General features: G+C 35.3%; 9 protein-coding genes across 9 annotated transcripts; 4 read left to right on the top strand and 5 right to left on the bottom strand.

Annotated features, from left to right (window-relative positions):
* Positions 1-112: 112 nt before the first annotated feature.
* Positions 113-3070, bottom strand: NMD2 (Nmd2p; the record flags this gene model as incomplete). The annotated part of the gene is made up of 1 exon (XM_071052854.1): positions 113-3070. One exon carries the CDS (start codon positions 3068-3070, stop codon positions 113-115), a length of 2958 nt encoding a protein of 985 aa, XP_070911104.1.
* Positions 3071-4413: 1343 nt separating this feature from the next.
* Positions 4414-6039, top strand: RNJ42_02688 (uncharacterized protein; the record flags this gene model as incomplete). The annotated part of the gene is made up of 1 exon (XM_071052853.1): positions 4414-6039. One exon carries the CDS (start codon positions 4414-4416, stop codon positions 6037-6039), a length of 1626 nt encoding a protein of 541 aa, XP_070911103.1.
* A 240-nt stretch (positions 6040-6279) lies between these two features.
* GPI19 (phosphatidylinositol N-acetylglucosaminyltransferase GPI19) lies at positions 6280-6720 on the top strand (the record flags this gene model as incomplete). Its single annotated transcript, XM_071052852.1, has 1 exon — positions 6280-6720. The coding sequence occupies one exon, from the start codon at positions 6280-6282 to the stop codon at positions 6718-6720; it is 441 nt and encodes a 146-aa protein (XP_070911102.1).
* Positions 6721-7153: 433 nt separating this feature from the next.
* Positions 7154-8500, bottom strand: PSP2 (Psp2p; the record flags this gene model as incomplete). The annotated part of the gene is made up of 1 exon (XM_071052851.1): positions 7154-8500. One exon carries the CDS (start codon positions 8498-8500, stop codon positions 7154-7156), a length of 1347 nt encoding a protein of 448 aa, XP_070911101.1.
* A 516-nt stretch (positions 8501-9016) lies between these two features.
* On the top strand, positions 9017-9862 carry LRS4 (Lrs4p; the record flags this gene model as incomplete). Its single annotated transcript, XM_071052850.1, has 1 exon — positions 9017-9862. One exon carries the CDS (start codon positions 9017-9019, stop codon positions 9860-9862), a length of 846 nt encoding a protein of 281 aa, XP_070911100.1.
* A 186-nt stretch (positions 9863-10048) lies between these two features.
* On the bottom strand, positions 10049-11239 carry RNJ42_02684 (uncharacterized protein; the record flags this gene model as incomplete). The annotated part of the gene is made up of 1 exon (XM_071052849.1): positions 10049-11239. The coding sequence occupies one exon, from the start codon at positions 11237-11239 to the stop codon at positions 10049-10051; it is 1191 nt and encodes a 396-aa protein (XP_070911099.1).
* Positions 11240-11720: 481 nt separating this feature from the next.
* On the top strand, positions 11721-13583 carry DOT1 (histone methyltransferase DOT1; the record flags this gene model as incomplete). Its single annotated transcript, XM_071052848.1, has 1 exon — positions 11721-13583. The coding sequence occupies one exon, from the start codon at positions 11721-11723 to the stop codon at positions 13581-13583; it is 1863 nt and encodes a 620-aa protein (XP_070911098.1).
* Positions 13584-14108: 525 nt separating this feature from the next.
* RNJ42_02682 (Adenine phosphoribosyltransferase 1) lies at positions 14109-14681 on the bottom strand (the record flags this gene model as incomplete). The annotated part of the gene is made up of 1 exon (XM_071052847.1): positions 14109-14681. The coding sequence occupies one exon, from the start codon at positions 14679-14681 to the stop codon at positions 14109-14111; it is 573 nt and encodes a 190-aa protein (XP_070911097.1).
* A 1283-nt stretch (positions 14682-15964) lies between these two features.
* Positions 15965-19987, bottom strand: SSN2 (Ssn2p; the record flags this gene model as incomplete). The annotated part of the gene is made up of 1 exon (XM_071052846.1): positions 15965-19987. One exon carries the CDS (start codon positions 19985-19987, stop codon positions 15965-15967), a length of 4023 nt encoding a protein of 1340 aa, XP_070911096.1.
* Between the last annotated feature and the right edge of the window lie 366 nt (positions 19988-20353).

The following is a 20353-nucleotide window of genomic DNA, read 5'->3' as shown; positions in this document are numbered from 1 at the left end:
CTATTGTCCCTTTAAAAAAATACTTTTCATCGAGTAATTAATATTATTTAGAGAGCTACTACAGAAATAATAATCTATATTCTAAATAAAAGGTTAAAAAAAATACTTAAGTTCAGTCAAACGTCTTTTTCAAGACAATATTTTTAATTTTTTCTCTTTCACTTCTAAGTTTTTCGCCCTCTTCGATAACATTTGATACAAATCCAATATCCTTCGACAAATTTAAGACTCTAGATTGAGTTTTCTTTCCAGATTTTGTTAAAAATGTAAAAGCCATTTTTTTACCATTTAGTGATCCTGAAGTTTCTTCTGGTAGTGGTCTGTTAAATCCAGGAATACCAGAAATCTGAGATGATCTATCATTACTAACACTTTCATTTTTACGAGCCTCAAGTGATTCATTCATCATTATATTAAACTGTTTATCAAGCTCCTCTTGTGCCCTAATTTCTTCCTCACTTTGTAGTTTCTTTTGATATTCTTCAATAATTCTTCTTTGCTCAGCATCCCTCTCAGCTTCAAAATTTTTGAAGGTTTCGTCCTCTTCTTCGGAATAGTCATCTGAATCATCATCTGAATCATCATCAGTGTCTTCATCAGAGTTATCATCATCATCCGAATCCTCTGAGTTATCATCCGTTATATCGTCGTCGCTGTCTGTGACACTGATCTCGCTATCACTAGATTGCTCCATAGGGTTAATGTCTTCTTCAATGTCGACATCAACTGACTCAGGAAGAATTTCAAAATCATCTAGTATTCCGACACCTTCATCATTTTCAATGTTAGGATCATCATTTTCATCGGCGGAGACATCATCATCACCGCTATGTTCTTCCAGTAGTCCATTAGTAGGAGGAGATGATTGGTCAAGAGTCGGCTTACCATTAGTTAGTATCAAATATGCTTGGAATTTATTTAAACTTTCCAGCATATTGGTAGATCTTTCGAAGTTCTGTGCTTCTTTCTTTGGTAGTAGCGAAATTAATTTTTCAAAGGTATTCTCAACAGCGAATTGGGTTTCTTTCGGAAGAGGATACTCTTTTGTAAAAATATAGTATTCTAAAAACCGTAACAACAAGGCTAAATTTTTTGTTAGTGATGTCGGAGTACGACGTATATTCAACAAAATGGTTGTAACTAAATGGATACGAAAGTAATTATTCGGTAGATCGCTGTCATTCAGATGGAATGGATTTGGCTGTCCATTTTGATGACCATATCTTAAAATGTGATAAACACAATCAAGTAGTACGTTTGATTTCATCATTTCGTAGTTAAATATTTCAGTAAGATAACGAGAATTGGCTATCCTAGTTGTATTGTCTGAGTAATTATTCGACTCCAAACCCATTTCAACATTCTCAAGAACTTGATCAATACATTTTATAGCGAAATTTCGGTTAAAGTTGTACAGACCACTTAGTACCTGTGTTATGATTGGTATATCTTGATATCTAATTTTCACAGGCTCAGTGAACAGACTGAAAAATAAATTTTGGATTTCGGAGTTTTTCCAATGTGCTTTTCTAATCAAACGAATTGTATCCCTAAAGTTAATGTTTCCCAATTCACTTCTTAGCAAAACAGTATAAAACTTCTCTTCTGGACTTAGTTCGATAGTTTCACCATTAAGGGATTTAGCAGAAGGAGGGAATAGAATAGTCAAGAGCGTATCAATTGATGCCTTCACATTCATGTTCAACTGTTGATCTAATTTTCTCGTCTTTAATCTATCGACAAGTTTATCCATTTCTTCTTTATATTCCATTTTATTCAACAAGACCTTGCCACAATTTTCAAATAGAATTGTTAGAATTTCAACATTATGAGTTACATTCATGTTAATTATCAGTGATCTAATCTTGTGAAATATAATGAATTCTGGCAGTAGCATGAACTTAACCATTTCCCCAAAAAATATAACATTTTTAATATTGAACTTGGTATTATGTATTTGGCTTCTAAAGCCGTTATCCAAATACTCAATGAATTCATCAATTGATTCTTTCATATATTGTCTATTGATGGCAAGAAACCTAGCGTACAAATTCAATTTACTCCAATCTTGAGTTTCCGAAAAAAATTTCAAAAGTCTGTTTCTTGTAGCTTTATTATCAAGCTTATTACTCCAGTACTTAATAACTAATTCATCTAGTGCTTTTTTGGATTCGATAGTTCGCAGATCTTCAAAAAATTCATTCAACTTTTCTGGGGTAGGTTCTTGTTTTGTGAGATTGCTACTACTAACAATCTCATTTATATCAGGAAGAACTTCATAAAACTTTCTTGCCTCTTCGTTTTCCCATAGTCTTTGGCTAGGAGGAACAATTTTATTAGTAATCATGGAATCTTGTGACTCTGACTCGTTCTTGACTTCATCGACCTCAAATTGTGGTGTTTCTATGTTTAGTGCATCAGTTAATGTTAATGCTGATGTTTTGAATCGTTCAAAAATCGGGGAAATCTCTTCATATTTCTCTAAGAATTCATCGGTTGCTTTACCTGTCCTAATTTGGCATTTGTGATGTTCCTTCAACAATTTGTTGCACTGTTTTTGTAGTTTTATGGCATTGGCTGAAACTGCATTTGTAAACAAAGTAAATATTGTATTAACATTCTTCTTTAAGTCAGCATCAGGGAGCAATGCTTCAAAAATTGTATCGCCGTCGTCAAAAAAGTCCGGAAATTTTTTTACAAAAAAGGAACCGATAATAGTTGAATATCCTAGCTTGAAATTATAGTTTAAAGTCTCCTTAAGGATAGTAAGAAGAACAGATTCCTTCTTCTGATTTTTTTTTGAGAGAAATCCAGGAAGTTCTTTCTCACTGATTTCATCAATAGAAGTAAACACATTTACCAAATATAATTCTGTGAAAATCCTTAAGTTGTTTTTTACCTGTGTAGTGAACGCGCTGCCCTCTTTACCGTTGGCGTTTTCGATGGACTGCAGATTAAAATTTTGTAAATATAATGACATCAATGGAACAGTAAAGCTCTCATTGAATCGTTGGTGTAGGCCACTAATCACCTCCACAGCCGTCTCTACATCCTCATTTTTGTTTGACATGGACGTTAATGATTCATTTGTCGTGGTGACGATTTCAGAAAGATATTTCTGGAATGAGACTTCCCCTAAGTCTTTCAACAAAGAAGCTTTGTTGTCCTTTGTAAAGCCCTTTCTAAGCTTTTTGATAAATCCAGTATTTCTCTTGATACTAGAGTCCAGTTTTGGCGCCTTTAGGGGGAAAACAACATCACCAAACCAAGCTTTAGTATTTAGCTCTGATAATTCTTTTCTTCTTTCATTCTATAAAATATCATTCAATTAACATAAAAAAAGATAAACGGACAAAAACAATAAAACATCGACTAATTAACGATATTTTCTTAGACTTTTTTCGGCACGTTTTTTATTTTTATTATTATCATTTTGTGTTAAGTTAGTATAAAGAATTAAATTTCACTCAAAAGAAGGATTTTTTTCCATTTATAGCAAGCATACGTTCATAATTTCATGTGGTTCCTAAAATATTAAAGGATAAACAATCTTATATGTTGATATTTGTCAAAACCTGTTCACTAAAACAAACAAACTTGTTCTAATTTATCATATATTGCATGTTTCTTCATCAGCAGCAATTCTACAAAAAGCATTTCTCTGATTTTTCTGATTTTTTTTTGGTTCGCAATTGCAATTATTGAATTAATACTGTTACCCGGAATAATTTGATTTATGTAATATATTGCACTTCCTAATTAGGAAAGATGATTTACGCAGGCTCACATTCTTTGTCCCTTTTAATTATTAAAGAAAATGTCTATAATGTTATTGTTTATTTCCTAATCGAGAAATTATAAGGACAAATCCCAGTTAATATTAAGGATAGCCGTCTTTTTTTATTCTTGGCTTGTCTATTTATTTCGAGAACTAAAGTACAACATAATACTGATCTACATCTATTGAAAAAATACACAATGGGTGCTTTACTTTGCTGAGCTTTGGACACTTAGATATCACAATCATTTGAATGGAAAACAAAAGGAAAGAAATTTTCTACTTTTTTTTTTCTTTCGTCCAGTCGTTTAGTTTTGGAGACCAAGACAAGGGACGTAAGGAAAGTCGAAACTACTTCTTCTTATTGTTTTTCTTGTACATCTGAATACAAGAAATGGTCCTTCTCGTGTTCTAAGCTCCGTTAAATCATTTGCACTTGCGAAACCAAGAAAAATATTGTGCCTTTTATACTGTTAAATTGTGATTAAAAAAATAACAATTTTCGGCTCCTCTACCAATAAAAAAAAAAACAATACAGCTTAAAGAAACAAAAAAGTTTAAATACAGGATAGTGCTTTTTTAAAGTTAATTATTTCTTATTTCTAATTCGATAGTTGAAAGCCATTGGTTGCAGCATGGAGGTGGTATTCGTTTTCCTACTGTTGTGTATATCTGCATTTTTTGTAGGTAAGTGGTCGTATGATTTCCTGTGGTTCAAGGCTAGTTCGCTTTTCGATTCGGGTTATCGTTTAGGTTCTAAAAGCAATACATCTTTACACAGAAGTGCGGATGATTCTAATGTATTCTTCAGCAGGTTCTACTCCGAATATTCGATAAAATCACAGAATGTTACTAAATGCCTACGATTTTTATTTGCATTTGGAATTACCTGCTACGTTATTACCATAGAGATTGTACTCTGGCAAATAAAGACTGCTGATAGACAACAGGAGCCTGACTTCATCACTAGATATGTGTGGCCATTAGCATCAGTTTCGTTAACAATACTATTAATTGTATTACAACCATTCTTCATTCTTCTTTCACTGTTAAATAAATTCTTCAATGACAGATTTGATATGGTTCATCTCTTCATTGTCACAGCCGTTACTCTCTTCTTGTTGGTTACAACTCTGAATTATATGACATGGGGCCCATTCTACTTTGGGAAGAGTATATTAACTAAGCTTTCAATTGCTGGTGTTACTATCATGGCTACACTATCAGGGATAGCGTCGATATCTACTATTTATTACACATTCTCTTTGTTATTTAGAAGGGGTTCGAAGGTAACAGGCTTTCCAGCTAATAATTTAGTATCAAGGAATAGAAAATTGAATATATGGACAACAAAACGTCAACTACAAAACCAAATAGATAATTTGGAATTGAATATTGCCGAAAACATATCAATTCTTCAACGAATGGACGAGGAAGTTGTGGGAGCAAATTCGCCTCTAAGAAAGGAGATGGTGGAAAAGATCAGTTGGTATCAGCTAGAAGTAGCGAAATTAGAAAAATCATTAAGTCAACCACCAATATTAAGGAATTCAAGAAGGCTATTTGAAACAGCATTCCTGATATACTGCTGTCATAAAATCCTGATCACATTTCTGAGACGGATACCCAGGATTATAAGTCATTCCATGAACTATCCAGATGATATTGACTATATGTTTTTCTATGAGAGTGGAGATTCGACATCTTCCTCTTCGGATCCTCTTGCTGTCACTCTGGCTAAGATCCTGGACTTATTGTTGTTTAGATTCAATTATCAGCATGATTTAGACTCACTAACAAAACAAATTTCATTGCTGATTTCCATCTCACTGTTTATATGTACATTGTCGACGGTTAACACTACAATAACCTATCTTCTTTCTTTGTTACCTCCTAGACTACAAATAATTGCAATGGTTGTAATGCAAAATAATGAAAATCAAGACATATTACCAACTTCAAAACAAAGATATTCTACGAGATCACCATCGCTAATCAAAAATTTGATCATCTCAGAATTAATCGGTGTATACGTAGTATCAACTGTACTGCTCATAAGATCCAATCTCCCTTACGATACAGCAATGACTTTGAAAGAATTACTTGGAGAGAAGTTCACTGTTCCAACAGGGGCAATTGACTCCTGGTTTGACAAGGTATACGCCCTTGTATGCATCTTAACAATTATTGGTATCAATGTTGCCGAGAAATCAGTAATACTCCTCAAGAAATCTCTATCTAATGCCAATCTTGGCTCATAATTAGCATTATATATTTAATCATCCTGTTTATAGAAACAATATATTGGTTTTCTTCAAGTTCGTTATCCACTCTCATGCAAAGCTTTAACGCTAATTAGCTGGGGGGAAAAAAGAGAGAAAAATGTATATATATATTTTTATGAGAAGAATAGACATTGCAAGAATTGGGTATGAGATATATCTTTTATCCCAAAGTTAAACAAAAAGGACCTAGGAACTAATGTTTGCAAAGCTAATGTTATGGGCTATAGTCGAGAGTATTACTGGTTTTCCCAATATGTGTTAGTTACTTTTCTGCTACTTTTCTCGATAGTGTGGTCATTGATTTCAGTTCCTGAAGATGATGTGGCGTACATCTATGGGTTTATCCCAGCTAGTTTGGTACGTTCTATTGCGGAGATTATCCCACAGAGAGGTTGGTTTATCTTTTTTGAGTGTTTCCTATTAATGGGTATGCTCAGTGCCTATCTCGGTTTGTGGTTCTACAATGAAGATGTTTTGACACCTCCAAAGAACGACTTACGAACATTAACAGATAGCAATGCTAATATAATCATTACTGAGAATAAAGATGACTTTATAGAGAATTATGCTTTCAAAGAAAGTAGTGGGATTGTGGACCTGCCGATAATGGATGTCTGTGACATACTTTACAGGACCAAGAACTCGACAAATAACTAGTGTTCTGGAGGATTAGTTTAATCGAACTGTCTATTAAATGATAATCAATATGTTAGTTTGCTTGAAAGTTAACAGCTTTAAATATTAGTTATTTTATAGACTGTTATATTTAACTCAAATTGCAGTGATAGTAGTATCTGTTTCCTTTTTGTTATCAGTACCATTAAAAAAATGATGTTACAATTTAACGTATATTTATATGACAGGGACTTTAAGAGTGTGATGTACTTTATGATATCTATGGAGCTGAATAGGTAAGTTACCAACTTTTTGGATTTGGAGTTCCTTATATATAAGCAGGATTCATAACTAGATTTTGTATAATGAATTTACATAAAAATATCTTAACTGATATAAATCAGCCAGATGCACTACTGATTCAGTATCCATTATTTTTAAAAAATTCAGTTCAGTCATCGTACAAATTATACGTCTAATCTCTACTCATTCCTCTGCCACGAGAGTTAAAGCCACCTCTTCCTCTGAAGGAGCCACGGCCGCGCGAGCCAAATCCGCCTCTATTAGAGTTTTTATCGTCATCACTTCCGCGCAAGAAATCACTCGCTGGTTTAAATAGTCCAGATAAACTTTCAGTTTCGCTCTTGTTGTCATCTGATTTACCCTCGTGATTTTCTTTTTGGTAATCTTGGCGGTTTTCTCTATTATAATGACCACCACGACCTCCATTATTATAGTTGCCGCGATTATTAAAGTTGCCACGGTTATTAAAGTTACCACGTCCACGACTGTTGCCACGGTTTTGGAAGTTACCTCTACCTCCGCGGTTAGCAAATCCACCTCTTGAGGAGCCACGTTTGTAGTTACTGTTGTAATTATTATAATTAGATTGTTGTTCGTTATCTCTTTCGGAACCGGACCTTTCAGAATGGTCTCTTTCTGAAATGTTTACATTATCTTCGAATTTTTTACTTAGGTTATCTGAGTCATAACGGGATCTGTTAAGATTGGCTTCTTCCAAACGAGGAGACATAGAATTGCTTGGGGGGGTTGGAGTTGCCGCTGGTGCCTTTAAAGAGTTCTCAAGAATTTGAGAATAACTTGGTTTGGCGTTTGTTGAAACTGGCGTAGCAGATACTTCTTTCTTCTCCTTTTGTTCCTCTTTTTCTTTTTTCTTCTCCTCTTCTAGGTGAGGTTTTGCAGGATCATCCTTTGGATCAGTGATCAGTAATGCCTTAGCAATATAGTTCTTGAAGTCGTCAAATTCTGCAGGAGTTAGCAGAATGTTGTAGATCTCTTTAAGTGGGTTAGACCAGAATTTCAAGATCTTATCCATATCACGGGCAGTAAAAAGCTCAACGAATGCAACTTTCCAGTCTCTTTTGAAATTCTTCTCGAAAACCGTACCGTTTTTGATAGTGTCAATAGATGGGTTCTTGTTCAATTCCCAGAACAGCTTGAACTTAACATATTGCGTGTTCTTAGCCTGAAATAGGTCCTTTATGTCAAACTCAGAAAACCTCGGAGGCAAGTTCGAAAACTTGATAATATAAGGAGGACCCGTAACCACATAGTCCGCATTTGGATTCACCCTGGCAGGAGGCATTTCAACCCTCCCACCGACACCGCCAGCAGGGGGTGCTCTGTCAGCAGCATGAGGCATGGGCCTCGAATTCACCGCAGGCCTATCGGCCTTGGTCTTGAGGATATCAATGTTGGTAGTGTTGTTAATGGCATCTAGATTGATCTCATCTTCATTCCAGACCGACTCACCTAGAATACCATCGCCCAAAAATTCTTCTAATGATAACTTCTTACTCATATGACCTGTGTCAGTTCTTCTAATAAAATATAAAAAAATAAGGGAAAGGTTATGGATATTAACTTCGTATGTCCTTTTTTTTTATCTTTATTGTGTGTTATATAGTACTTTATTGTACTTTCTTGTATCCTTTTCTCCCAAAAAAGAACAAATTATTATTAGTCACAGATAATATATATGACCAAACACAGTTAGCAAGCCTTATATCAACATAAGAAGCATAAATACTAATACTACCTCTCCCAATCATTGCTCATAGGTCAACTATTGCTAATTTTGTATAGCTCTTCCGACATAAATTTTTTTCCATAGCAAAAAATCGTAAATCATGTGGTATACGTACGATGTGATCAGATCAAGAAGGATTTCTAGAAATTTATAGTCCAGATCTGGTTTTTGTATCAGATCTGATTATCGTATGCTTTTAAGTTAGTTCCATGCCTCATACGGATGCTATAAGTTTTAGCTCTTTACAGTCGGTGCGGGTGGATTTATAGCTAACTAAAAAAAGAAGGGATGCTTTTACAGCTTGTAGCGGATTATTATCGGAGTGTGATTGAGAATGAGCGATTATACTATGAGCATCTGTTGTCCGCAAGGGTACGTACTGATGATAGTGCTACACATGACCAATTGCCACTTCAGAGGCAGATAAATAGACTCACCGGTGAATTACAATCGTTGGTTCATGAGAATGATCGGCTGCGAGACTTCCAGAAGACTCAGAAGCAAGTGCTCGAGGCGAAGATCCAGGGACTGAAGAAGAACCTGGACCAAGTGAAGAGTGAGAGGAGTGCTGGTAATGTGAGTGAGAGGTCTCAAAGTACTAGGAGTACCAGGAGTACCAGGAATAAATATACTGATATTGCAGGCACGCCTTCCCGCCAAGGAAGGGCGGGCAAGGATACGGATCTATCTCGACGTAGTGGATTTCACCTGTTATCTCCGATGAACGCCAATATACGTACCAGGAGTAGGGCTAAAACTGGCGGGCTAAAGGATGTTCTTAAAACAGGGAAGCACACTATATTCGATGACACACATTTAGAGTTTGATACAGATAGCGATGACGAAAACAGCACTATAGACAACTCCACAATTCATTCAAAAAGAAGGAAACGAGGCTCGAATCTCGAAGAGAGTATGGAATTTACCAGCGATAATACGAATGATATTGCTTTTCTTGATAATTTAAAAGTACGGGATAAATCTAATATTTTAAACTTGCCTAGTGGGGATCTCTCTCCAGATGAAGATTCGCAAAGTGCTAACAACACTGATCGAATAGGGAATACTAAAAGAAGGAGATTAGCTAAAAGGCGTATTCAAACTATGGATAGTGACAGCTCAGAGCTAGACTGACTCATAATAAACATTCAGTTTATTTTTTTTTTTAATGAAAATTAAACTGCGCTTGATTACGATGAGAACTAAATGAATATATTATAATAATGAATACAGCATTAACCAAAAAAAAATAAAATAAAATAAAATAAAGATTGAAAAAGAATATTTATAGATAAGCGATACAGTGGTCATTAAAGCTTTTCAAAGCTTACTTTTTATTGCATTAATTTTAAACTTAAGGTCTTTATAGGTGGGCGAATCTGGTATCCAATGATCGTATAATTGGTACAGTACGTTTAACTCTTCGTTGCCTAGATATTGTCTAACCTCACCAAGTAACCCTCTTAGACTCCAAGGAAGCTGGAATGGGTTTACCTTTAACGATACTACTGATTCCTTCAAGATATTATGTCTTTCAAGTTTCAATTTACATTCTTCGACACCATGTTTTATTCCTAACATGTAAACATCCTGTTCAGAATACAATTGTGAATGACCGTTACTCGTTAAGGGGCCTAACATATAAGCACTAATTTCTTTAATAAATCCATGGTCATCGTGACCATTGTTTAGTAAGCTTAAAGCATCACAAATACACCTCACTAAAAACTCCGGGATATTATCTTGTGTGCTGTAATATAATGATCTGTAGATATTAGGGTGACGGATAAATACAGCCAAGGACGAATATAAGGGAACTACTTGATCAGTTGCTGATCCGACAAACGTTATTTTGACATTGTTGTTTAGCAATAATTTAAGACTACGGATATATTCGACAGATTGTTCAGTGTTAGGGTTTTGAAACTCAAATAGCTCGAGGAGTGATTTCCTTTCCATTAGGCTATACATTTTTAACCAGATAGATCTATCTGCCCCATACAATGGACCGTAATTAACTCCGGCCATTCCCAATATAGTAATTTTTTTAGTGACAATATAATAAGGTTGTTCCAACATATGATGAACTCTTTCACTTTTAAGGCTCAATATTCCAGTTTCGATTAGCTGAGCCAGCAGCATAATAGACACAGGGACACCTTGTGAATGCGCAACGATATATATGAAATCTGCACCATTGAGTACCTCATCATACTCCTGTAATACCTCATAGAAGAACTCGACCCGTTTAGCAACAGTGCCCTGTTTCTCCAGTGCTATCGTTGTTACCTCGCTTTCTAACCCTTGAGACTCAAAATAGGCCGTCACAGCATCCCTGGCTTCTGCAACAAACCTATCCGAAGTCCCTGTAGGCTGACCGATAACCATATCCACTACCTTGTGTGGAAAAAACCCATGGACTCCAATTACAACACATTTGACGGGAGCAATACCATCTGGTAAGACCGTCCCTCTATATGCAAGATCTTCAATATAAGGGCATACAGTCATGATTACTCGAGGGGTATAGAATGTAATCTCAGGTTAAAAAAGAAAGAAAAAATAAATATTGAAGGTAATGACGTGGTGTAATTTAAGCTTTGTCTTCAGTATGTGATTAATAATAACGAAGTTGATAAAAAATCATTATTTTAACTCATCGGCTTGAAAAAGCTTGTAGAGAAGCGAAAAAATACTAAATATTCAAAGGAAAAAAATAACGTGAAAAATTTCTAACTTTTGGTAGGAATGAGAATGAACAGAGGTGTTATTGAAGTAGTTTCATTCATCATTTAAGTGATTTTCGTTTATGTTGAACATTAAATTTAGCGTGATACCAGAAAAATTTGGTCTCTGCAATAAGAAAAAGTAATTGACTTTTTGTTACTTCTCTGGTAATTACTATCAATTCAACTTCTGTAATTAAGGAAAAGCTAGACTATTTAAAACAATAATAGGAGGGTTTCGAGGGAGGTACTAAGAGATTAGAAGTATGGGTCTAGAAAAAAGTCTGTCGCCTTTCAAAATGGATAAGGAACCGTCAACAGAAATCACCACTGATGAAGCTTCTGACCATGCTAACTCTTCCAAATTAGAAGCATATGAGTTTACTCCAGTTACTTCTCAAAGTTCGGAAATGAAAACCCCTCCAGCTCCTAAGAAAGTTAGAAAAAAGAGTGCTTTATTGGATTTATTAGATCAAGCCTCAAAGTACCAACCACAATATGAATATAGTTTTCCTTCTTCTTTCTTGAGAAAGAGAGAACCTCCAAAGAAAGATATAATAGGAGAAGATGTTGATACAAGTACTACTCCAAAAAGAAAAAAACTAACGAAGAAATCAACCAAAAATGTTGCAATGAAAATGGTTAAGGATACAAAGACTTCCAATACTAAAAAGAAGTCAAGTATTTCTAATACGGGAAATGGTACCAGTGTTGAAAAGAAGACTCAGAAAACTACTAAAAGAACTAAAAATACGCAAGAAGACAGACATATTATGAAGAAAATCCAGAAGGAAAACGTGAAACAAGAAAAATCGCAAAGCCCAGAACCGCATTTGGATCATAGGGTAGAGGATAATAAGAGAAAAAAGTTAGGTAAAACACCAAATACTTTTGTGAATTGGGACTCGCCAAAGTACACACCATCTCATAGATTATTTGATGTGGAATATTTAAGGGCTAATCCATCATTTTCCGGAGAGATAGTATCATCTTCATTTCTAACCCATTTTCATAATGAGCTAGGGAACAAAAGTAAAGTAGCTCATAATAATGGAACTACTAATGATTATACTAACAACATGCGGAAAGTTAGTGTTCGCAGTGTACTATATCCAGATTTTTCAGAGGAGTTTGTATTGGATTTTGAAAAGGAAAACTTTAGATACGAACCCGTTGCAGAGCTGGGGAAATTTATTGAATATGCAGTAAATATTTACATTCCTAGCAGATATAAAGCTAAGATGGAAACTGAAGTAGTTGTACCCTATAATAAAGCTTATGACTCTAAAGATGCGGAATTACTGATAGCCACTGTTGAAACATATAATAAATTGTTAGAAACGATACCAAGAGATGAAATAATAGCACATCTTGACAGAGTCGATTCAATACCGAGATCTTTCCTGCATGATTTTCTTCAGTTAGTATATACAAGAAGTATTCATCCGCATGCAAAGAAATTAAAGCAGTATAAGGCTTTCAGTAACTATGTTTATGGAGAATTATTACCAAGCTTTTTGACCAAAGTTTACGCGAAATGTGGACTTTCACCTGAACACGTTTTCATGGACCTGGGTTCTGGTGTAGGTAATTGCGTAATTCAAGCCTCTTTAGAATTTGGTTGTCAGTTAAGTTTTGGTTGTGAAATTATGGAATCTGCCAGTGAGATGACAGAAGTTCAGATGAAGGAGTTTGAGAATAGATGCAAATTATGGGGTTTGAAGATTGCCCCAATACGATACTCATTGAGAGAAAGTTTTATAAATAATCCTGAGGTAGAAAAACTGATTGGAAGTTGTGATGTTCTTTTGATAAATAATTTTCTGTTCGATGCGAAACTAAATTCGGCAGTAACGAAACTAATTCAACATACAAAACCAGGTTGTAAAATTATTACGCTAAAAAACTTGAGATCATTTGGATATACTTTAGATGCTTTCAATCTAGATAACATTCTGAATAAAATCAAAGTAGAGAGGTTTGATTTAGAGAACAATAGTGTCTCGTGGACTCATAATGGCGGTGAGTACTATATCTCTACCGTTCTAGATAAAATAGATGAATCCTTATTAGATCCTCAATTAAAAGATAGAAGAAGCACCAGTAGACCCGTCAAGTATACGAGGTAAATAGAACCAGTAAATAGAAGTAGTAAGTTTTTCCAACTTATTTTTTAGCACTTCTTCCTCCTGGCAGTAAATATAAAGATATACTTGTTGTTATCTTTTTATTGTTGTTGTTTTTTTATCTATCTTATATACGTTTAATGTTATGAGTTTTATGAGAGTTTTATGAGAGTTTTATGATAAGTTGCATTTACCCAAAGCTGAATATAAACATGGATATAATTAATATTTGTCCTAATATGAAAACAAAGTTAAAAAACATAGAAACACAATAATGAATATAATTACTAGAAGTACAACATTGACTTCTCACATTTTCAGGGAATCGAGATAGAAGCAGATTAAATAGTTCATCTCGCCTCGAAAGAGAATATGTGTTAAAGTGACTTAGCTGATATGTATAAATACATCTCGGAGAAAACCTGTATTAGGAAAAGATGGTATAAGAATATTATTAGTAGGAACAATTAATGAAACCAAAAGAAAATACGAAAATAGGAATAAAAGGACTATAACATATTTTTTTTACTATTTTTTCATTAGTCCTTCTGATTGGGAGTTCAAAAGAGCGAAAACAGGTGCCTCGTTTAATCTCGCTCTGCCTTTCAAGTGTTCCAGCTCCATAATGAAACAGTAACCCAAGACATTAGCATCAACTTGTCTTAATAATTCAGTAGATGCTACAGCTGACCCGCCAGTAGCCAAAATGTCATCAACAAGAAGTACGTTTGATCCGGGAGGAATGGCTTCCTTTTGTAATTCAAACACCGCCTCACCATACTCCATCTCATACTCAACACTGACAACCTCACCAGGTAATTTGCCCGCCTTTCGAATTGGTATAAACCCTATATCCATGGCAAAAGCTAGTGTTGGGGCAACGAGAAACCCACGAGCCTCAGGAGCCACAATGTAGTCTATCTTTCCCGGTGGGAACTCTTCTTCTATATGAGTCTTTAGACCTTCAATTAGCTTCCTGAACAAAGAAGGGTTTTTAAATATAGTCAGGAAGTCTTCAAACAGTACTCCCTGTCTGGGAAAATTTGGGTACTGGTGCAGAGCTGCTCGCAACTCTGATTTGCATTCTTCTACTGATAACATGATGACTTCCTTCTTTTCTTGCTATATATCATCTAATTTCAATAAATGATTTCTATTCTTCACTTTAAATATGAAATGAAAGATAATGAATGAAGGGGAAATGATTTGCAAGACCCCTCTTTAGTCTCTATTTCTTATATAGAACTCCGAACATTAGATACTGCTATTTTTATATACGTATCAGCTATATTGTATTTGGTTTTTCTTTTTTGCTTGTAATTGTTGATTTTTACTGACTCCTCATTTTTATTTTTTTTTATAGTAGTATTACTATCACATTGCAAGTTGTGTGTGTTCTGTGCAATTAATACGATAACAAGGCTTTGAACGTAAGAATTACGAAAACGTTATGTTTGATTTCATTATCTCATGGTCTCTCTATGTTTACTCTCCCCCTTCATGTCCCCTGCACTTCCCTGGCCACCCTCCCAGCTCCTCTTTTTCTATACTTCCTCATTTAAACAGCGTTGCCACATAGCAACCAGGCTCTCGGCTTTTTCGCTTCTTCCGCCTCCTGACGAACCCGGAAAAACTTTCGGAAAAACCCAAAAAAAAATAAAATCCAAAAAATTGAAATAAAAGACTATGATCTTCTCCGTCCCTTTTTCCGTTTCCGGTTTTTCGGAAAAACTCTCAATAAATAAAGAAAACTGTAAAGAGCAAGGACGCGCAAGGAATTAGAAGTGCGAGTGCGGGGGTGAGAGACATGCGTACTAGAGAGAGAATAAGTATATTACAGAACGTTCAAAAGAGAATTTCCGATTTTCTTGCGAAATGGTCGGCTTTGATTCGACGAGAAAAACTTTCTATCCGATATAATGGACTAAAACCAACTGAAATAAAGTATTAAGAAAGAAGTTAATGTATTGTTCCATTTACAGAGGGAATGGGGACTACATACCGACATGCAACAAAAACCTAAATAGGAAAAATGTCTCTATTATGTAAAAATCTTCAAAAAAAAAAAAAAAAAAAAAAACATAACAATATTATTTAATCCAATAGGTAGAAGAGGGGGAAGAGAGAAGCGGCGGAAGCATAGGTAGCCCTTGTAATATTCGCCTGAATAAACCAAAATTGCTGTGTATAATTACGTTACTACAATGCAATACATTATATAATGATTATTATTATTAGGTAAAAAATTATAGAAATCTTTAAAATATGAGGTGAAAAAAATATGCTGAAAAAGAAAAAGAAAAAATAACAAAGTAAAAAGAAAAAGCAAAAAGCAAACCGAATAGAAAATATCTTCTATTCGAAATCTATAATATTGAAGTTTTTTATTTATTTACTTTCACCCGAGTATGGACCAAGGTCTTCATCATTTTTTTTACAGCGAGAACATGCCATGGTATGTGGCCGTTTTCACCGTTCGTTACACCGTACCAGACATTCAATGCAGCTAGATTACGGAACTCCTCCAGAATAGTCTCTAGTAGTTTGAAACTGTCTGAATGAGGACAGTTTAATAAGTTAACTTCGAATTTTTCTAGAGATAAAGGCTCAGAAGGTGTCGAGTTGTTAAATCTAATTAATGCACCGGATTTTATAGCACATCTATGTAGTGAGTTCACCAGTGGAAACGGGTTCTCAAACACCACGCCATACACCTCTTGTTGTAGATCCCTGACTTCATAATCATCGATGCGGGTTGGATCGAGTGTTTCAGGTTCATGGCCGTTGAGCAATTTCTTATAATTGGGGTAGTCTTCGTTTTGGTCAAAAAATGATATCTTCGTGTTATCATCAACGCACACCACCGCCAGATGGATATTTCTTCCACTTAGTCTACGCCAATTCATCAGCTCATCATCAGGTAATATACCATTTAGACGGGTCAGAATGAGACATATTTTTCCGTAGTTTTTACCAGCAAGTGTTAAGGCCATCTCCCATATTTGGTTACAGGCTTCGTCAAATTTGCCCTTAGATGAGCCCAGATACCATGTTTTCATCATATTTTCTTTTCCTGTGCTATCGGAAAGAGCAGCAAACATCCACTGTTTGTCAACGCTTCTCGAGTAGGCCAGGTGAATATATGCATCATAATTAAATACGGATGCGGGTTGTGAGGTTTTAAATGTTAGCTTCTCTGGGATCTGCTTTCTGATGTTCGTGAATTTCAAAACTTTACTTGGTAATATATTATAGATGCTAATGCATAGGTTTGTGTAGTCATCCACGGATGTTAACGGATTTTTGATAAAATCCATTGGTATAATTTTAAGGTACAATTCCATATTAGGGATCTTAGCCTTTACTTCATTTTGTATAATCTGAAACTGAACCGTTTTTTCAACAATTTCCGCTAAAGACTTTTGTTGAATTGGTAGCAGTAACATAAATGCAACCTCTTTTCCAGAGCTTCTATTAGTAGAGAAATAAGAGACAATTTGGGCAGCTAGTAGTAAAAGTTTGTTTTCTTCAAAGTCAGTAAGATAGATAAGGCCTTTTGTATCCTCGTTTGTAAGCTGAAGATGTTCACAGAAACCGAACTCATGATTTATATATGTTTGTGATAATGATGAGATGAACTGTATGCAATCTTCTCGAAATGAGTCCGTCAATAAAAGAAATTTGAAGTTTTTTATCCCTCTTAAAGGCTTCAGGTTCAAATATTTAGTAAATTGTTGAGCATCAGATCGAATCTTAATTTGTTCATGTTGCTTCCGAACAGCTACAAACGGTGTATCCATATGATATATTTTTGATATAATTTGGTCACCATTTAGCTTCGAAAAATCTGAGAAAAGACCACTCATGGTATTTAATATTATACCTGGATTACATGATCTTACTCCAGAATAAATAATATCTGGAATACCTAAATCTGACAATATACTGTAATCAAATACAATCTGTTCTGCCAGCAAATCTAATATTTCTCCCTTCTTCTCTGTAATCGTTATTGTTGGGTTCATATAGATGAAGGTATCAGGTATCAAAGATAGAGGCATGTGACGTAATAGAAATGGGAAACTACTAGGGAAATTATTCATATACTCATATTTATTCTCTGATTTGGCTGCGTCATAAGGAGGCTCATTATTTATCTTAATGGGAGAATCTTTGAAGTTTTGCTGATCAACTTTATCGCTTCTTGTTATCATATTTGTTTCATCAGATTGAATAGGATTGTCAATTACTTTTAGAGGTGATTCTGTTTGAGACATATCTGTTTGCGGGATCTTCCATATGGAATTTTGGGTATCTTTTGATAAATCAATACCTGCATTTAATCCCCCACCTATTAGGTCTTGTCTTATTAATCCTGTAGGAACTGTATCTTGTAAGTTTGAATAAGGACCATAGTTTGTATCAGCGCTTCTATAATAGCCAGTATTATCATTTTTTGTAGCGAGATCTTCTAAATCATCATCACTACTTTCAGAATCATCGCCTTCCGAACTTGAAAGTTCAGTACGGGAAACATCGAAATTCAAGGCTTCTTCCTTTTGTAGTGGACTAAAGGAATATTTACCACCATTCTTATATTTGTTGTCGACGTCGTTTTCTATTATTGGGTTGAAGTTTAGTGGTGCGAAAACACTTTTCCTTCTGTCTCTTGGAGTTTCTACAGGTAGAGGAGCCCCAGGGTCAGTATATAATGGGCTGGATAAAGGAGTTTCCTCGATTCTAATATCCAAATACGTCCTTTTTAAGGCAGATCGGTTAGATGCTATACTTGCATGATCAGCCTGTTCATTTTTTATCTGATCAAAGTAGAGTCTATTGTCTTCTGGTTGAGAAGAAATATTCTCGTCATCACTAGAAGCAAAAATATCCTCAGTAATTTCCCCTTTAGAATTATTTGGATTCGAATCACCAGTTGAATTATTACTATCTCCGAATAAATCTGCGTCATCATTTTCGTCATCATCATCCTCACCAAACAGATCTGCATTTGTGGGTGAATTACTGGTACCATTTTCTTTCTCAGATTTTATTTCATTATCTGTGGTTGAATTTGGTATATTGGCGGCCTCTCTAGGAAAGCCTTGATCAATATCCATCTTGGTAGGACTGGGAAGCAGTTCATGTGTGGTCACTTTTCTGTCGTTAAATAGTTCATTTCCGTTGGCACCTGATGTACTAGGGCTGGTAGAAAATTCAGGTGTGAAGTTCTTCTGTTCCATCATTTTGTCAATTCCAGGATAGGATGGAGTCATGGCTTCATTGGGAGATACTTTCGGATTGCTCATACCTTGAGGGCCAGGCGCTACACTTTTCGCATTATAGTTCTGGAACTGGTCTGTGTAACCACCTTCTGAACTGAGTAAGTTGGAACCAATATTAGTACCAGTTAGACCACCAGAGCTACCAGGTGTCCTATACGAAGAAGACTGTTTCAATTGAACAAAATTATCAATAATACTTAGTGTATCTTCAAAAGTTTCTAGCCCTTTCTCCGAGATCATAGTGGTGAGGTTATCCTTAATATCTGCAGCAGGTTGTGCAAAGATGAGGCTTACAGGCCAAATTATTGTTCTTGGTTCTCTTGGTGGTTCCATGTACTGTGAAATATTTGGGGTTCTCCCGTTCAGATGAGTTAAGTTTGGTATGATGTTCACCCATCTAATCGAACTTGATCGCAGGTCGATCCCATGTGAGGCATGTAAAGTTTTAAGTAGTGCATCACCATTTTCTGGAGCTGGGACGAAGTATTTATGGAATGGCTCATTTGGGTTTTCGTTGCTGTCTAATTTGTTTTCCGCCAGGTAAACCCTGACACCAGATGGTGCCATATATAGAGCATGGGTTTCGAGAAACCTCTGATCTATCCCATTAACATTTAGTGGTTGTAACCCTATGTCCTTGAGGCAGATTGATATGGCAAGTTCGCTGTTTGAAAACAGATGTGGCTCTATCTGTAACAGGTTACTCGGCTGGTTATTTCTACCCGTGTGTATACAAGAGTTACCAAATTGTAAGAGCGTGTTTTTAGACGCAACAACTAAGTTCAGGTATATCATCCGTTTCAGAGATTTAAGGAAGAGAGCATAGTGTGGTGGTAAGTTAGGTTTTGAATAATCTGCATTGAAGTCACCAGTTTTGTCTGGCACCGCATTTAACTCCGGATCAATGTCGTTTGGAGAGGGTAAAGGTGCATCGTTAATGCTGAAACACCAGAGCTCTCTCGAGAGTAGCGATACCAGTATCGTCCTATCTCTTTTCCGCATCTGTAACTCCATCTGTATCCCCCATTGGTCATCTTGTTTCTTCGGCAAGTACTGTGCATAGTTGATCTTCTCTATATTTTCTAGCCTGTAGAAATTAGATACTAATCCACTCGATTCCAGCATTTATATATCGTATGTGTTTTTGTTTTTTTTTACAGTGGTTGATGTTTATGTTTCAATTAACTGCAATGTTTATAAAGAACGGTTTTGAATAAGAAGTACACAGTATAGCCCATACCTAATTTTTCAACACTTCAAGAAAAAGGTAACCCGACTAAGCTTTTTTTTTAGAAATACTCTCTTAAGAAGGTTAATTTGTATTTGTAGCTTTGGATTAGAAATAACAAAAGACTCCTCTTTGCTCTAGACATAATGAAGACTATATATTTCTAAAAGCTTTTGAAATAAATAATAAATATCAAAATCAGTAGAGGCCACTGTACACAAGATACGATTGCTTGAGATACCACTAATTTTTAATTACAGTTG

This window comes from Nakaseomyces bracarensis (assembly GCF_045282275.1).
Source record: "Nakaseomyces bracarensis strain CBM3 chromosome Unknown Scaff10_0, whole genome shotgun sequence".
Lineage (NCBI taxonomy): Eukaryota > Fungi > Ascomycota > Saccharomycetes > Saccharomycetales > Saccharomycetaceae > Nakaseomyces > Nakaseomyces bracarensis.
This window is presented reverse-complemented; position numbering and strand designations above follow the sequence as displayed.